Source organism: Rhinopithecus roxellana, chromosome 10 (assembly GCF_007565055.1).
Source record: "Rhinopithecus roxellana isolate Shanxi Qingling chromosome 10, ASM756505v1, whole genome shotgun sequence".
In the NCBI taxonomy this organism is placed as follows: Eukaryota; Metazoa; Chordata; class Mammalia; order Primates; family Cercopithecidae; genus Rhinopithecus; species Rhinopithecus roxellana.
Genome location: NC_044558.1, coordinates 10,368,649 through 10,382,114, shown reverse-complemented (window position 1 = coordinate 10,382,114; position 13,466 = coordinate 10,368,649). Strand labels below are relative to the sequence as shown.

General features: G+C 34.5%; 1 protein-coding gene across 1 annotated transcript in view; it reads right to left on the bottom strand.

Moving 5' to 3' along the window:
* LOC104672829 (ovostatin homolog 2-like) overlaps positions 1-10,505 on the bottom strand; it is a 46,386-nt gene extending 35,881 nt beyond the window's left edge. The window contains 8 exon segments of the mRNA XM_030938931.1: positions 906-1,023; positions 4,497-4,581; positions 5,400-5,568; positions 7,716-7,736; positions 8,189-8,241; positions 9,001-9,029; positions 9,508-9,689; positions 10,224-10,505. Coding sequence (XP_030794791.1) covers positions 906-1,023; positions 4,497-4,581; positions 5,400-5,568; positions 7,716-7,736; positions 8,189-8,241; positions 9,001-9,029; positions 9,508-9,689; positions 10,224-10,505 — 939 coding nt within the window.
* Positions 10,506-13,466: the final 2,961 nt, after the last annotated feature.

The following is a 13,466-nucleotide window of genomic DNA, read 5'->3' as shown; positions in this document are numbered from 1 at the left end:
CCTCAGCCTTCCAAAATGCTCAGATTAGAGGTGTGAGCCACTGCTCCTAGCCTCTACCAGATTGTTTATTGATATTTTTTTCACATGGGGAAAAAAATAAACCATTAGGTGAGGGAACAGCCATCAGTGTGTAAAACGGTTGACTGAACTCTATCAGAACCACCCAATGGAAGAATGTACTGCTGATGTGGAAAAATTCCACCCTACTTTTCTTTGCCTGCATTTCCTATATAAAGGTAGGGTTCTGCTTGTCTTTGTCAATTATTGATATTTACCTAGAGGATGTTCACTAAATTTGATGAGTAACTTTAGGACAATTGGACTTAAAATATGAACGATGTGGCATACACAGGCTTCACTTCGGGGAGTCAAAAGAGAGTTTGGAAGAGATAGGAAGAGTTGTTCACTTAAGGTTAGGATGCTGCAGATGGAGAGAGCGAATGGTGACTTTGGATATGAACTGCAAGTCTAAAGTAATATAGTGGGGGTACTCTGGATTGCAGCTGATTGCAAATAAGCTGTTTCCATAAAAAAAAAAAAAAAAAATCCAGGTGGCATGGAGAGTAATATCAGAGACTCATTTAAAAAATGATTAACAATTCTCCATAGGAAAATCAGGGAGGCTACCTAGGCAGTATATAAAACAACAAAGCCCATGATACCTTTTGGATTCTAAAAATCCCATGAATCTAGAGGTGGATAACAATTTATGTGGCCTATGGAATAAAAGACTACTTTAAGCCCTGTATTTTCTTCTCTTTCTTCACTTTATGTAGCTGCAAACTCCATGATCAATAAAATGAAAACAGTACTGTTAAGCCCCTCTTATAAATGAAATCAAAGAAAGAATAAGAATGAAAAATGAGTGAGAACTTTTATTTTGGAGTAAAGATTGTGGTCTTTACCTGTGCAATAAATTGCTCACATATTTCATTGTCGTTTTTCTCACAATTGCTTGAAGAAAAATACTCTCTGCACACCCGGATTTGGGTTTTCCCTTGCACAGGTTGGCCAAAGGTGTACCTAATAGGGGTAGGTGTAGTTACGATTACAGATAACCAATATCATAGCAATATTTTGTGATCTTCTTCAGAAATTATGTAGGAAGTCTCTAAACTATGAGTAACCCAGGCTAACCAAATTGAATTAGGAATCCTCACCTACTGGTGAGGTTTTAGGTTCCCCACAGAATTCAGGTTAAACTGGGCATTCGATCTCTTAAGAGGATTTGCCTGCTTTTTAAAAAATCAAATTCAGGGTAAGGCAGAATCTAAAATAATCTAAAATCTCATTGAATATGATTTAATGCTTAAACTGAGTTTTTTAAAAAATATTTTAATCTGATAGAAACATCATAACATTATAGCGCTTTCCCTTCTATCAGAAAAATATATATATATGTCAAACTTGGATGATTCAGAATCTTGAAATATTTCCACATTAGTATTTTAAGCATGAGTTTTTATTTATCACTCAATAAATATAAAGGCTGTGGGACTTGGCATGAACTGGTTATGCTTTGACCAAAAATATAATACCTTATGGGGTGGGTTTGAGTATCTCATTTTCTCCTAAAACACAAAACTACAACACAAGATTTGTAAAGGTTCAACCAAAGGCAAATCTAGTTAATTGGAGTTTTCGTTTTGTTAATAGATAACAAATGTAAAACTAGCATATAATAAAAGTGAATATTATTTTCACAGATTAGAATACTTTTTTCTAATTGTTGGACACTGATATATATCATTTATTTTTCCCAGTGACCCTGATTTGTAAAATGAGGTCAAGTAACTTACTTCTCCACATTGTAATTGATGAAACTAAAATTCGAACTCAGATCTGCCTCACTCCATGGCCTTTTCTTTCCACTCACCTTTTTCTCTTTCTATTTAAACATTCCTAACACTTCTGAGATTCTGGGTCAATTCACATCAATAAAATCATGTGTCAGGTTTCATGATCATATAAAGGCCAGACTTAGATCTGGCCACAGATATTTCTTCTTACGTCTGAACATTTCTTCTTATTTCTACTTAATGTCTTTTATTTATAAAATAAAACTCTTACTGTAGTGTTATCTGTAAGCTAACATATGCCCATAAGACAGGTAGCTTAAATGTTTAAAACAAGACAGAATAAACATTCTCCCTTTGTTTGTGATTTGAAAAGCTTTTCATGAATGCTAATGCAGTGTGTTAAAATCTCTTTGCCTATAGGTAAATTTTCTTCCCTCTTAAAAGCCTAAGTCATCTCTGAGATTGTTTGCTAAAATAATCCAAGTTTTTCTTGTTTTCTCTAGCCATTCTAAGCTAAATCCCAGAAAGGACTAAAGAAACACAGACACAGTATCATACAATTTGAGATGAACCAATTTGGTGTGAACCTTCTAGAAGCAGTGCTCTCACAATCTGCCCAGAAATAACTTTGTAGCAAGCACAGCTCCAGTCTAGCTGCCTGGCCTCTTGGCAGGATATTATTATTGCTGATACTGATTTACTCCTTAATGTAACTCTATCCAGAATACAATATTAAAGAAATCTCAAGAAATCAGGTTTGCAAGTCTTTTCCAAAGGCCATGCTTGGGAAACATTTTTTCTCTCCCAATGTGTTGTAGTTTTTTTTAGTATACTATTGTGCAGATAAATAAATGAGATGTTAATGCCGTTGAAAGCTCTGGTTTTGTGTATGGCCTTTCTAGTGAAACCAGTTTAGGACTCCGGATTTCTTCCAGCTTATATTTACACCTTATCATTTTCAACATCAATGATCTACAGTCTCTCATCTATTACGTATATTAAATTCTGGTATTTTCAACTACTCTTCATTAAAACTCAGAAAAAAATTTATAATCGTTTCCTAAAGTCAAAACAAGATTTGAAATGCTGCTGAAAACTGGTTTCCAAGATTCAAGATTCTCTGGGGCATCAAAGGCATCTTAAGAACCACCCTTGCACGTTCATTAGACAGCCCTTTAACCAATGTATCTTTACTAGACTGCTGAAAATACTCAAAGGCAAGTAATTTTCATGTCATAAGTTAAAGTGTTTAACAAATATGACAAATATTAATATTGTTGACTGTTTTTATAAAGTATATGACAGTTATTGATTAGGAGAGCAGCTTTGAAACTGAGCAACCTAGGTCTAAATCCTAGTTCTGCCATCAACAAGCTCCATTACTGTTGAGAAGTTATTTTAATTCTCTGTGTCTTATTATCTTTCTTCATAAAATAGAGATGACAATAGCTCCTATCTCATAGCACTGTGGTAATAATATACGCAGAGCTTAACAAACTAGTTGACATTCAAAAATGTTAGCTGTTTGTTTGTTTTTTCTGAGACGGAGTTTCACTCAGTTGCCCAGGCTGGAGTGAGGCGGCACAATCTCGGCTCACTGCAACCTCCACTTCCTGGGTGCAAGCAATTCTCCTGCCTCAGCCTCCCGAGTAGCTGAGATTACAGGCGCCTGCCACCACGCCCATCTAATTTTTTGTATTTTTAGTAGAGACGGGATTTCAGTATGTTGGCCAGGCTGGTCTCGAACTCCTGACCTCAGGTGATCCCCCCACCTTGGCCTCCCAAAGTGCTGGAATTACAGGTGTGAGCCACTGTGCCTGGCCGATTGTTTATAAATTATTATTAGAAATTTGAGAAAAGGCATTAAAAAAGGGGAAAAAATTAAAAATAATTTTCCAAAAACAAAATACAAATTTCTGAAATCATGTATTTTTTTTACATTAAGAGAATTCAAATAATTCAGATTAAATTGATATGATGCCTTATTTTCACTTTGCCATTTCAGTAGCTCATATTCTTATTTTAATGAAAATATGCCATGATAGTGAAGATTCAATGAGACAATTTCATACCAGCTGCTAGAATTCTACATTGGCACAACATGTTTAGTGAGGAGTACGGCAATCAGAAGACTAAAAGAATGGTACACATTTTGTCTTGGTAATTCCTTTTCTGGAAATCTTTCTTAAGTAAAGAATTTTTAATTCAAAAGCTACCTATTATGTGTTATACACAAAGACATATACTGCAAAATTATTAATTACCAGGAAAACAAAATGAAACAGCCAACATGTTATATAATAAAATAATTAAATTTGGTACAGTCACATATAATTATGTTTGTGCAACAGAAAATTGGAATTAATGAAAAGATTGGCATAATATGAAGACATGTTTTCTTAATTATAATAAATAGAAAAGTATGATTGTAGTCATGGAAAATAGTCATTAAAATTAGAGGAAACTTAACAATGTTAGTGACATTACAATGTTAATGGCAGTTGGTCAAACTAATAATAGGTAATGTCTTGTATTTTTCTCCATATTTTTTCAAATATTCTATAATGAGGATTCATTGCTTCTCTAATAACATTAATGTAAGCATATAAATAATTAAAGTTTCATGGTTAATCTCACATCTCATTCTCTCTGAGCTTTGTTTTCTTGTGGAGGTAAATCTCCTGAATAAATACTTACTTAGCACAAACATCCACTTGGAATTCATCATCTGAAATAGTTACTGTTTGTGGTGCACTGACCGTAACTTCAAACTTGGGCAACACTGGAAACAAAGAGAAATATATTTTAGTCTGCACAATCACAGGAAATTGCAGTCTTATAGCTTACTATGATTCCTGGTACCTTCCATCTGTACGAGCTATGTATCATTTGCCCCAAATTGCGTGGCACTATTCTACATGGTGGTGTCTCACTAATGATTAATTCTTCCTCTTTCTTTTCTTTTCCCTGTCCTCAGAATTTCACATTTTGTTTCTTTTTGCTTGTTTGAGACGGAGTCTCACTCTGTTGCCCAGGCTGGAGTGTAGTGGTGCAATCTCGGCTCACTGCAACCTCTGCCTACAGGGTTCAAGCCATTCTCATTCTCCTGCCTCAGCCTCCTGAGTAGCTGGGATTACAGGCATGCATGACCATGCTAGGCTAATTTTTATATTTTTAGTAGAGACTGGATTTCGCCATGTTGGCCAGGCTAGTCCCGAACTCCTGACCTCATGATCCACCCGCCTCAGTCTCTCAAAGTGCTGGGATTACAGGTGTGAGCCACCAAACCCAGCCTCACATTTTGTTTCTACTGCAATCTCTTAGATCTCTCCTAGAAGACTGTGGGGATTCTAGGAAAAAATGTGTATTTTTCTAGGGGGAAAAAGAAGGCAGGAATCAGAATAAGGATACTGGGGAAGGAATGAGGAGCAGCAAAGTGCTGATGATGAAGCCAACCAGGTCAAGGAAGGGAGATCAGGGAGATAAAGAAAATCAGATCAAGCTTCACCTACTCCTGCCTAAGTGTAACATAAATGTTGTTTTGTTCCATCCTTTGAACGCTTCATCTACATAGGACAACTACAAATAGCAACTGGTTACCATATCTTTTAACAGCAAATTGGTGTGTCACTGTCTTCCCTGAGTTTTTTTTCACAACAATCCAGTAATCTCCAAACATTGGTTCCGAAATCAATTGGAATGAGAGTTGGGTAATATTTCGGAAAGAAGTCACATTTTGCCATTGAAAAATCCGATTGTTTTGAGGATCCTAGAAAATAATGAAAAAAAAAAATAGACAATCAGAGTTTGCATGAGAGTATCACCCTTTGCTGATATATTTTGGATCGTTTCTATAGTTGTTGGAAGTAAGGAAAATGCAACCATTTTATTGCACTAATTATCTCAAATTGTAGAAGCAACATAACTTCCTCAATGCATTCAATTCCAATCTTAACGTGTATCTCACTTAAACCCAAAATGGCTAAAAAATATTGTATGTAATGCTTTTGCTTTTGATCCTTCTAAACCAGAGTTCCATAGTTAAAGAATTAGAAACTTGTTTTGCTTGCTTCAGAGTGGTGCTGTCCAAAGCGATGGACTCACACCAAAAGGGTCACAAAGAAACACATGCTAACAAATGCTTATAAAAATTGCCACGGGTTTTTATTTAGTCTCTACATAAGTTGGTCATGAATTGCACACTTTGTGTGCAAGAGCTGCTAAGTGGAAGTTGTATGACAAGAGAGGATTGATGATGCCAATATAAATAAATTTATTAACTTATTAATAAATTCTAGAAACAATGTGTATTTTCTAGGGGGAAAAAGAAAATAAATTTATTGATATCATTCAGCTGTGATTAAAGAAATCCTGACTAAAAAGATCTTCATAAAAAGACAAAAACATACTTCACCACTCACTACAATTTTTTTTTCTTTCCTCTACTGTAAAGTCTAGAAAGCTAGAGGCCAGGCACAGCGGTTCATGTCTATGTTCCCAGCAGTTTGGGAGGCTGAAGTTGGAGGATTGCTTGAGCCCATGAGTACATGACCAGCCCAGGCAACAAAGTGAGAACATGTCTCTATAAAAAAATTAAAAATTAAAAAATAGTAAAGCATGGTGGCTATTTTTTTTTCCTGTGTAGCTCTGGCCCCAGCTACACAACAGGTTGAGGCAGGAGGATTGCTTGAGCTCAGGAGATTGAGACCGCAGTGAGCCGTGTTCACATCATTGCACTCCATTCTACACAACAGAGCAAGACCTTGACTCAAAAAAATAAAATAAAATAAAATACAAAAAAAGTCTTAAGGCTGAATTTATATCTCAGACTTCCTTTCAGTAAGAGTTGTACAAGTGACAGAGTGTTGGTTGATTAAGTGTAAGGGGAAGTTACTGGTTAGAAATTCTCTAAAAGAATCAGGCCTAGTTGGCAGTGAAAATAAAACAATACATTGAGGGTAGCAGAGAGGTTAAGCAGAAAAAGCCTGGATCCTTGGCAGCACTGTGTTGTTGCTAAGTGTCTACACTCAGACTTAGTGGTTTGTGAAAACAAAGAATCTTTACTCGTTTAAGTCAACTTTAGTTAAGTTTTCTGTTACTTTCAATGGAATGCAATGTTAGCTGAATCAGGATGTGATGAAAATACTATTTATAGATTACTGATAATGCAGACAACATGAAAATGACTGACATAATAATTATTCTACTATAAGAATGAGCTTAGCGTAGGATACACCTCTGTAACAAAGTCAAAGCCATCTAAATTATACAAAGACTATTTGATGCACATATTTACATACATAATTACTAGTGCTAAGCCTGGATCTCAGTGTACCCATCTTCAGACATAGCTAGCAATACTGTTGCACGTTGTATGTAACAGATTAAAATACATATGTTGGAGTTGGTTGATACAACTTTTTAATGATAAGCATACGGCTTCAAATAAGTTTGAAGACCCCGCTATTCTAGAGATTAGAACAGTTAGGAGGAGCCTCTCTTAATTATTTTCTGAAAACAGAGTCAGTTTTATAATAATATCACCTTCTAGCATATTTCAAAATTTTTAGATGTTTGTGTTTTCTATTTCCTTAAAACAAGAAGTGGGTAAATTAAGATTGAAAATGGCCAGCAGCCAAAATTGAGCAATTTCAGGCGAGGACACCGCTTAGAAAAATCTCAATGCTTTATTCTCCATAAAAACCAAGATAATGCATTTGCCACACGGCTTACAACAAAAGCAGCAGTACTTGATTTAGACCTTCATCTGATGCCTTACATTGTGTATGCACATAAAGACTTTCACTTCCCCTTATTTAAGTCATCTTAATTTCTAATTATGAATTATAAAAACCAAAACAAATCACCTTTATCTAAATATTTTAAAAGAATGAATGTAAAAAGCAGGTATCTTACCTGAACTATGATTAAAGGATACTGAAAGAGGAAAAAACAATACAGATTAATACTGTAATAGCACATGATTTTTTGCCAAATATTGCATTACAAAGTTCTAAATATGTCTTAATTTAAGTATTGAAACCTAGCCCTTACTTCCCCAGAGGACAACGTTTCTATGGCTAAAGATGCCAAGAAAATCACAAATGCAAAATAAATCCAAAACATCTTCTGGAAAGTAGAAAGCAGGTTCCATACAACCTATGTTTACTTTACATAATGAAAAGGCCTAAAAAATATACGTCAACTCACTACAAATGAAAGTTTTCCATTTAAACATGAGGTTAGCATGGAAGCTATACCCATAAAATACCCTATGTTGGAACCTCATTTCCACACATATAGAAAGCTTCCTGAAGAAGCTTTATGTAGCAATGGATTTGTCTAATTTGTGTACATTTTATTGTACCACTAGAAATTATTGAACTCACCAAATCTTCAACAGCCTTGAACTTGGTATCCAGGGTCACAATGCGAAACTGAACTAAAAGAGAGAGAGAGAGAGGGAGAGGAGGGGGATGATTCTTTGTTGGTGTTGTTTTTGTTTTCCCTCTAGGTATGATTGCTTGTAAACAGAGAAATTAATTGCCTTGCAATCATGGAATACTATGCTCCCTTCTTCCCTTGCTCTGACTTGACCCTTTCAGATTGGGGTTCCGTTGAGAAAGATCTCTTATTGCACATTGATAATTCTTCTGTTCAGGATGCTCTGCTGTGACCAAGGCTGACACTAGCAGCTACTACCGCTGGGAACTTTTGCCCTTACAGCCCAGAGAGATCTTCAGCATTGGTGACAGAATTAGTCATAGAGGGATAAATCTGAAATACATACGGCAGGAGATAAACATAATTTTCCTGAAAAAATGTACTGATGCTAGCAAACATTAATTTTAGCAGAATTCTAGAAAAACTATCTTAGCTAACTTTGTATACATAATTTTCATCATAGCATTTTAGTGAGTCCAAAAGAGAAAATATCACTATAAGAATTCTGAGTTTAGTTCTATTTATTTTCAATAAATGATATATAATAATAACCAGAATTAAATGCAGAGATGCTTTCTTTCAACTCTTTAATTTTACAAATGAGAAAGCTAAGTCCTAAGTAACAGAATTCACTTTGCAAAAGCCAATTATTTATTAACAGATCCAAGACTAAAACTAAACCCTCTGAATCTTGATTTGGTGTTCTTTCTGCTACCTTCTACTTACAACAACAATAAAGAAAATAGAAGGGCTTTACCTAGGTTATCAGATTCATTATTACTTCTACTAGTATGAATAACAGTGACAATAATATTAGTTAGGGGTCTTTACTGAATGTTAGGCACTATTTTACATTGACTATCTTATTTTACTCTAACAATATTTCTGCAAGTGAAACACTTTTATTTCCATTTTGCAGGTGAAATAACTGAGCCTTAAATAGAGAATTAATTATCTTGCCCAATCGGTAAGTTATGGAGCAAAGATTCAAACCAAACAATTGTCCTCCAAATCCTATACTTGTAGCCATTACATTATATAGGCCTATCGCTAGAATTTGTAAACACTGAAAATGGTATTGAAAATTTTATGAAGCAAAGCATTCAATTACTGATGTTGGAGGGTACTCTTTCATAACTGACCCAGGCAACCAATAAGAATTCCAGAAATTCACAATTCCGTGATGTTAAGACTCAATTTAAGACTAAAATTCAAGTTTGAATTGCTCTTAATTTGGTGAGTGCATTTCTGAAGCCAATGATACTAAGGAAACACAAATATTTACTTACCTTTCTCTCCCGATTTATAGATGGGTTTATCTGTCTGTATAAAGGTTGCCTTCTCCTCTGCAATGACTGCTACAGATCTTCTCTCAGAGATTTGATGAGTAGCTCCCTTAGCCAGCAAGGTAATAAAAGCCAACTGTTCAGATGACTTCTGAGAGACCTTTTTATGTGGAAGAGCAGAGAATGAAGAAATTATTTTTGGATGTTAAGATGGTGAACAATGTCTTAATTTGGTTTCTTAGAATAAGAGAGACTTGTAAACCTACGTTTTACTAATGAGAGACAGTGATTCCATGTTATAATTCCTTTATTTAGCATGAGGACACTTTCTAAGAAGCTTGTTTCTTATATCTTCTTGCCTTTTGTTTATGGTTTTTGTTGCCCTGAGTCCCAACCCTTCTCTTCTTTACTTACATTCTCTTTCCTCAAACTGTGGAACAATTTTACTACCTAAAAAAAGTTTTTACTGTTACCTCATTACATCTTTTTATGATAGAAGTATGACAGTATTTCCCAAGTTTTGTTGCATGTGAAAATTTTCTTTATTTCTTGACTTCCAGGTAGTATCCAATTTTCTTTCCTACCTTTTACAATTCATCCCCAACCAAGATTTGTTACCTCTCTAAAAATAATTTTTAAAAAATAATTTCATCTTTCCATCTGAAGTCCCAAACTGTCAAATTCAATGCCTGACCTTGAAATCTGCACAAGCATAGAAGTTATCCTCTTCCACAAACTGGTCAAAAATAGTGGTATTGGATCCATCATATTCTAAGACGACACTCAAGGATACAGATTCATTAAGTCTTAAGAGGTGGAGACAAGCTTTTCCTGCAGAATCACTCTGAATCACAGAGGAGACCCATAGGATATATTGCCTATGCAAAGAAAGCAACTGACACTGTAAACGCGTGCAGGAGAAATGGAGAACATCCACAGAAAGCATCTTTACCTTGCTGAAATATTCCTGAAGCATGCACCTTTTTCACAGATGGTATTACAGTAAACTTAGGCACAGAGAAGTATCTTAAGAAAAATATGTCAATTGTCTTTATATTTGCTTAAGATTTATAGAACAAACAAACCGGCACTCAGTCTCAGAAGGTGAAATGGTAGAAGTGTAATTAAATTTTAACATGAAACATATTTAATGAGGTCATTTTGTTAGTACTTTGCTATAAATAGTGCAATATTTCCTTACGGTTCTGAAGCCACAGCAGCAGTAAAATGAAGCAAAAAGGTGCTCAGGAGAAAAGTAGCCACCATTTTATCCAGATGCCTGAGTAATAAAGGTTTCAAGAGAAATTTTCTCACTGTCTCTTTCTCACTCTCATTAGAAATTAGCTACCTCAACTCTCCACTTTCCTTACTTCCTTCTGCTCTGCCTCTCTCTGTATATTGTTGCTTTTATAGTCATACACAATGGAAGATCAATTACTTTTTGGCGCAAGTACCATGGAATCCACCAATCACGTTTAGATCATCTCTCCTGTTACTTCTCCGAAAGGTGTCACTTTATATGCAACTTCCTGCTTAAGTTCACTGGACCTTGCTCTGTTTTTAGAATCAGCAGCACAAGTTGTACAGGAAGAAAGAGAAGAACAAAGAAAATAGTTGTGTGACAGGAGTTCATTAGTTTATTTCAGCATCACACTCGCAGGGTTGACCACAGTATCAAAAGCATTACTACCTAGGAATTAGCAGTTGGAAGAAAAATCCCTCTCCAAAGAGCTGTTACCATACCAATTCCCAAAAAGTAAATTTTCCAGGCTTCTGAGAGAAGTAGCATTACTGATTTTGCCAAAACATTAATACAAACAGATATTCAACGTAAGCTTATTTTACAGATAATTGAAACTGTTAAGTTACTCTTTTATAATTTCATAATACAAAATTCAGCATTAAAAATGTTGATCTGTGTTTAACATTTAATGTGACTATCTTAGTGAGGTCTTCTTACAATGTTCAATGTCCTTTTCTACCTGCAATATAATGAGAAAAAAATGAAAGAAAAGGTGAAACACACACACACACACACACACACACACACACACACACACACATATTTCTTGGCCACAAAAAAAAAAAAAGAAGAAGAAGAAGAAGAAGAAAATAAATTCTTTACCATTATTTTGATTGCAGAACATTTTTTACAAAGCACATGAACCAGCCTTAGGATTCCAAGGCTTTTATGACAAAGGTGATAGTACTTTTATTTATTGGTTTAGTGCAGCATTTAAACAGACAGTGTACTATAAGGTAAATAACGAGTTTTAGGATAACGAGTACAATTTCCAGTTTTAAAAGTAAAGATTTGAAAGCATTAGTTTGGGGACTTAAAATCCATAAAAAATTTATGATTTAGTCTAAATTGAAGAAAAACAAAAATAAAAACTCAAAAACAACTAGCAAAAACTATAGTTTTCGTAATATAATTTTTCTGTCTCCAGTCCTTATTTATTTTAAAAACAAATCATGATATGACTGATTTGTTTGCAAAATAAACTTTAATTTTATTATAGATGGTCCGATTATTTGTATAAAGCACAGCAAGAATAACTTTTTTTTACATAGATTTTTTAAGTTGACTTTGATGAAGCTCTGTTCCACAGGAATCTTTTTAAAGCCCAGCCCAGCCATGGTTGTACTCTCAAATATCTGTGAGTTAGGAAAATTCCTCTCCTCTCAACATCCCTAGATAACTTGGGGCTTCTGGTCCTGTCAGAAAGTGACAATTTTTACTTACCACAGGCGAGAAATGCAGTACAGGGACTGTGTGGGCAAAGTATGAGGCAAGTTTTACCAACAGGTTTTATTGGCTGTATAAGTCAGTTTTAATTCCTTAAAGGAAAGCATGCCATTCCAGGTAAAGCCTTGGTAAAATAACCAGTTTTTCCAATTGTGCCCTGTTACAAAAGAAAACAGATTCTGATTGCACGTATGCAAATACCTATATTGCCATAAATTAAGAATACTTTCAAATAGTTTTTAAATTCTGGAGAAATCACATAGCGATAAACACATATGCTCCAAATTTTGTTCATAGGAGTATATGTTACTCAATTGCTACAAGCTGTAATAGCTTAAAAGAAGTTGCCTTGACTCTGAAAAACAAAGCAAAGGATCAGCAGCATTTTAAGCAAAGTTAAAAAGATTAAACTTTTATTAATTTAGTTCATGCAGTTAACTTCTGTTTGATATTCATGAACACTTCAACTCTCCATCAGAGTTCTAAAAGCTTTTTCCTTTATCTTAATGTCATAATCTGCAAAGTTATTAGAAACTTGCGTTCAAGAGCACCTGTCAAAGTTTTATAGCTGATTATAAAACCATCTTCTCAAGAGGACTAAAAGAAGACAACAATTGACTGTGGATGACAAAAACATTTTCATCAAAACAGTTAAAGATACAATTGACAAGGAAATTTGTTACTTCTTTGGCACACAGTAATTCAAAACAATTATAATTATTATTGATGACATATACTGAGGCATATCAGAATTACAGGAATTTTATGCAATTTTGCAACACATGCTAATAACAAATTTATATGAATATAATCTAAAGAAAGTTAAACACCATTTTATATTTGACAATATTTCCTGCATGATTTTAATACATTAAATCAGTCAAATAAGTCTTTTGGACTTCAGGGTACTTAATTTTTTTCTTTATTTTAACCTAGAGCTTGATTTTGAAAGGTTTCTTAAGTACCAAAGGTTTAAAATACTGTATATTACAAAATAAAATCTTATATTACCATAAGTCATTCATTTAGCCAAAATGATAACTTACAAATTTTAAAAAAGAAAAAGCCATTATTCTTATAGGAGACTCAGCTTTCCAAACAAGACTCATTGAAGATAGCATGACACCAACTGAGTGTCTCCTTTCTCTCAGGAGATTTCAGTGGGAGGATTGTTTAAGTCCAGGAGTT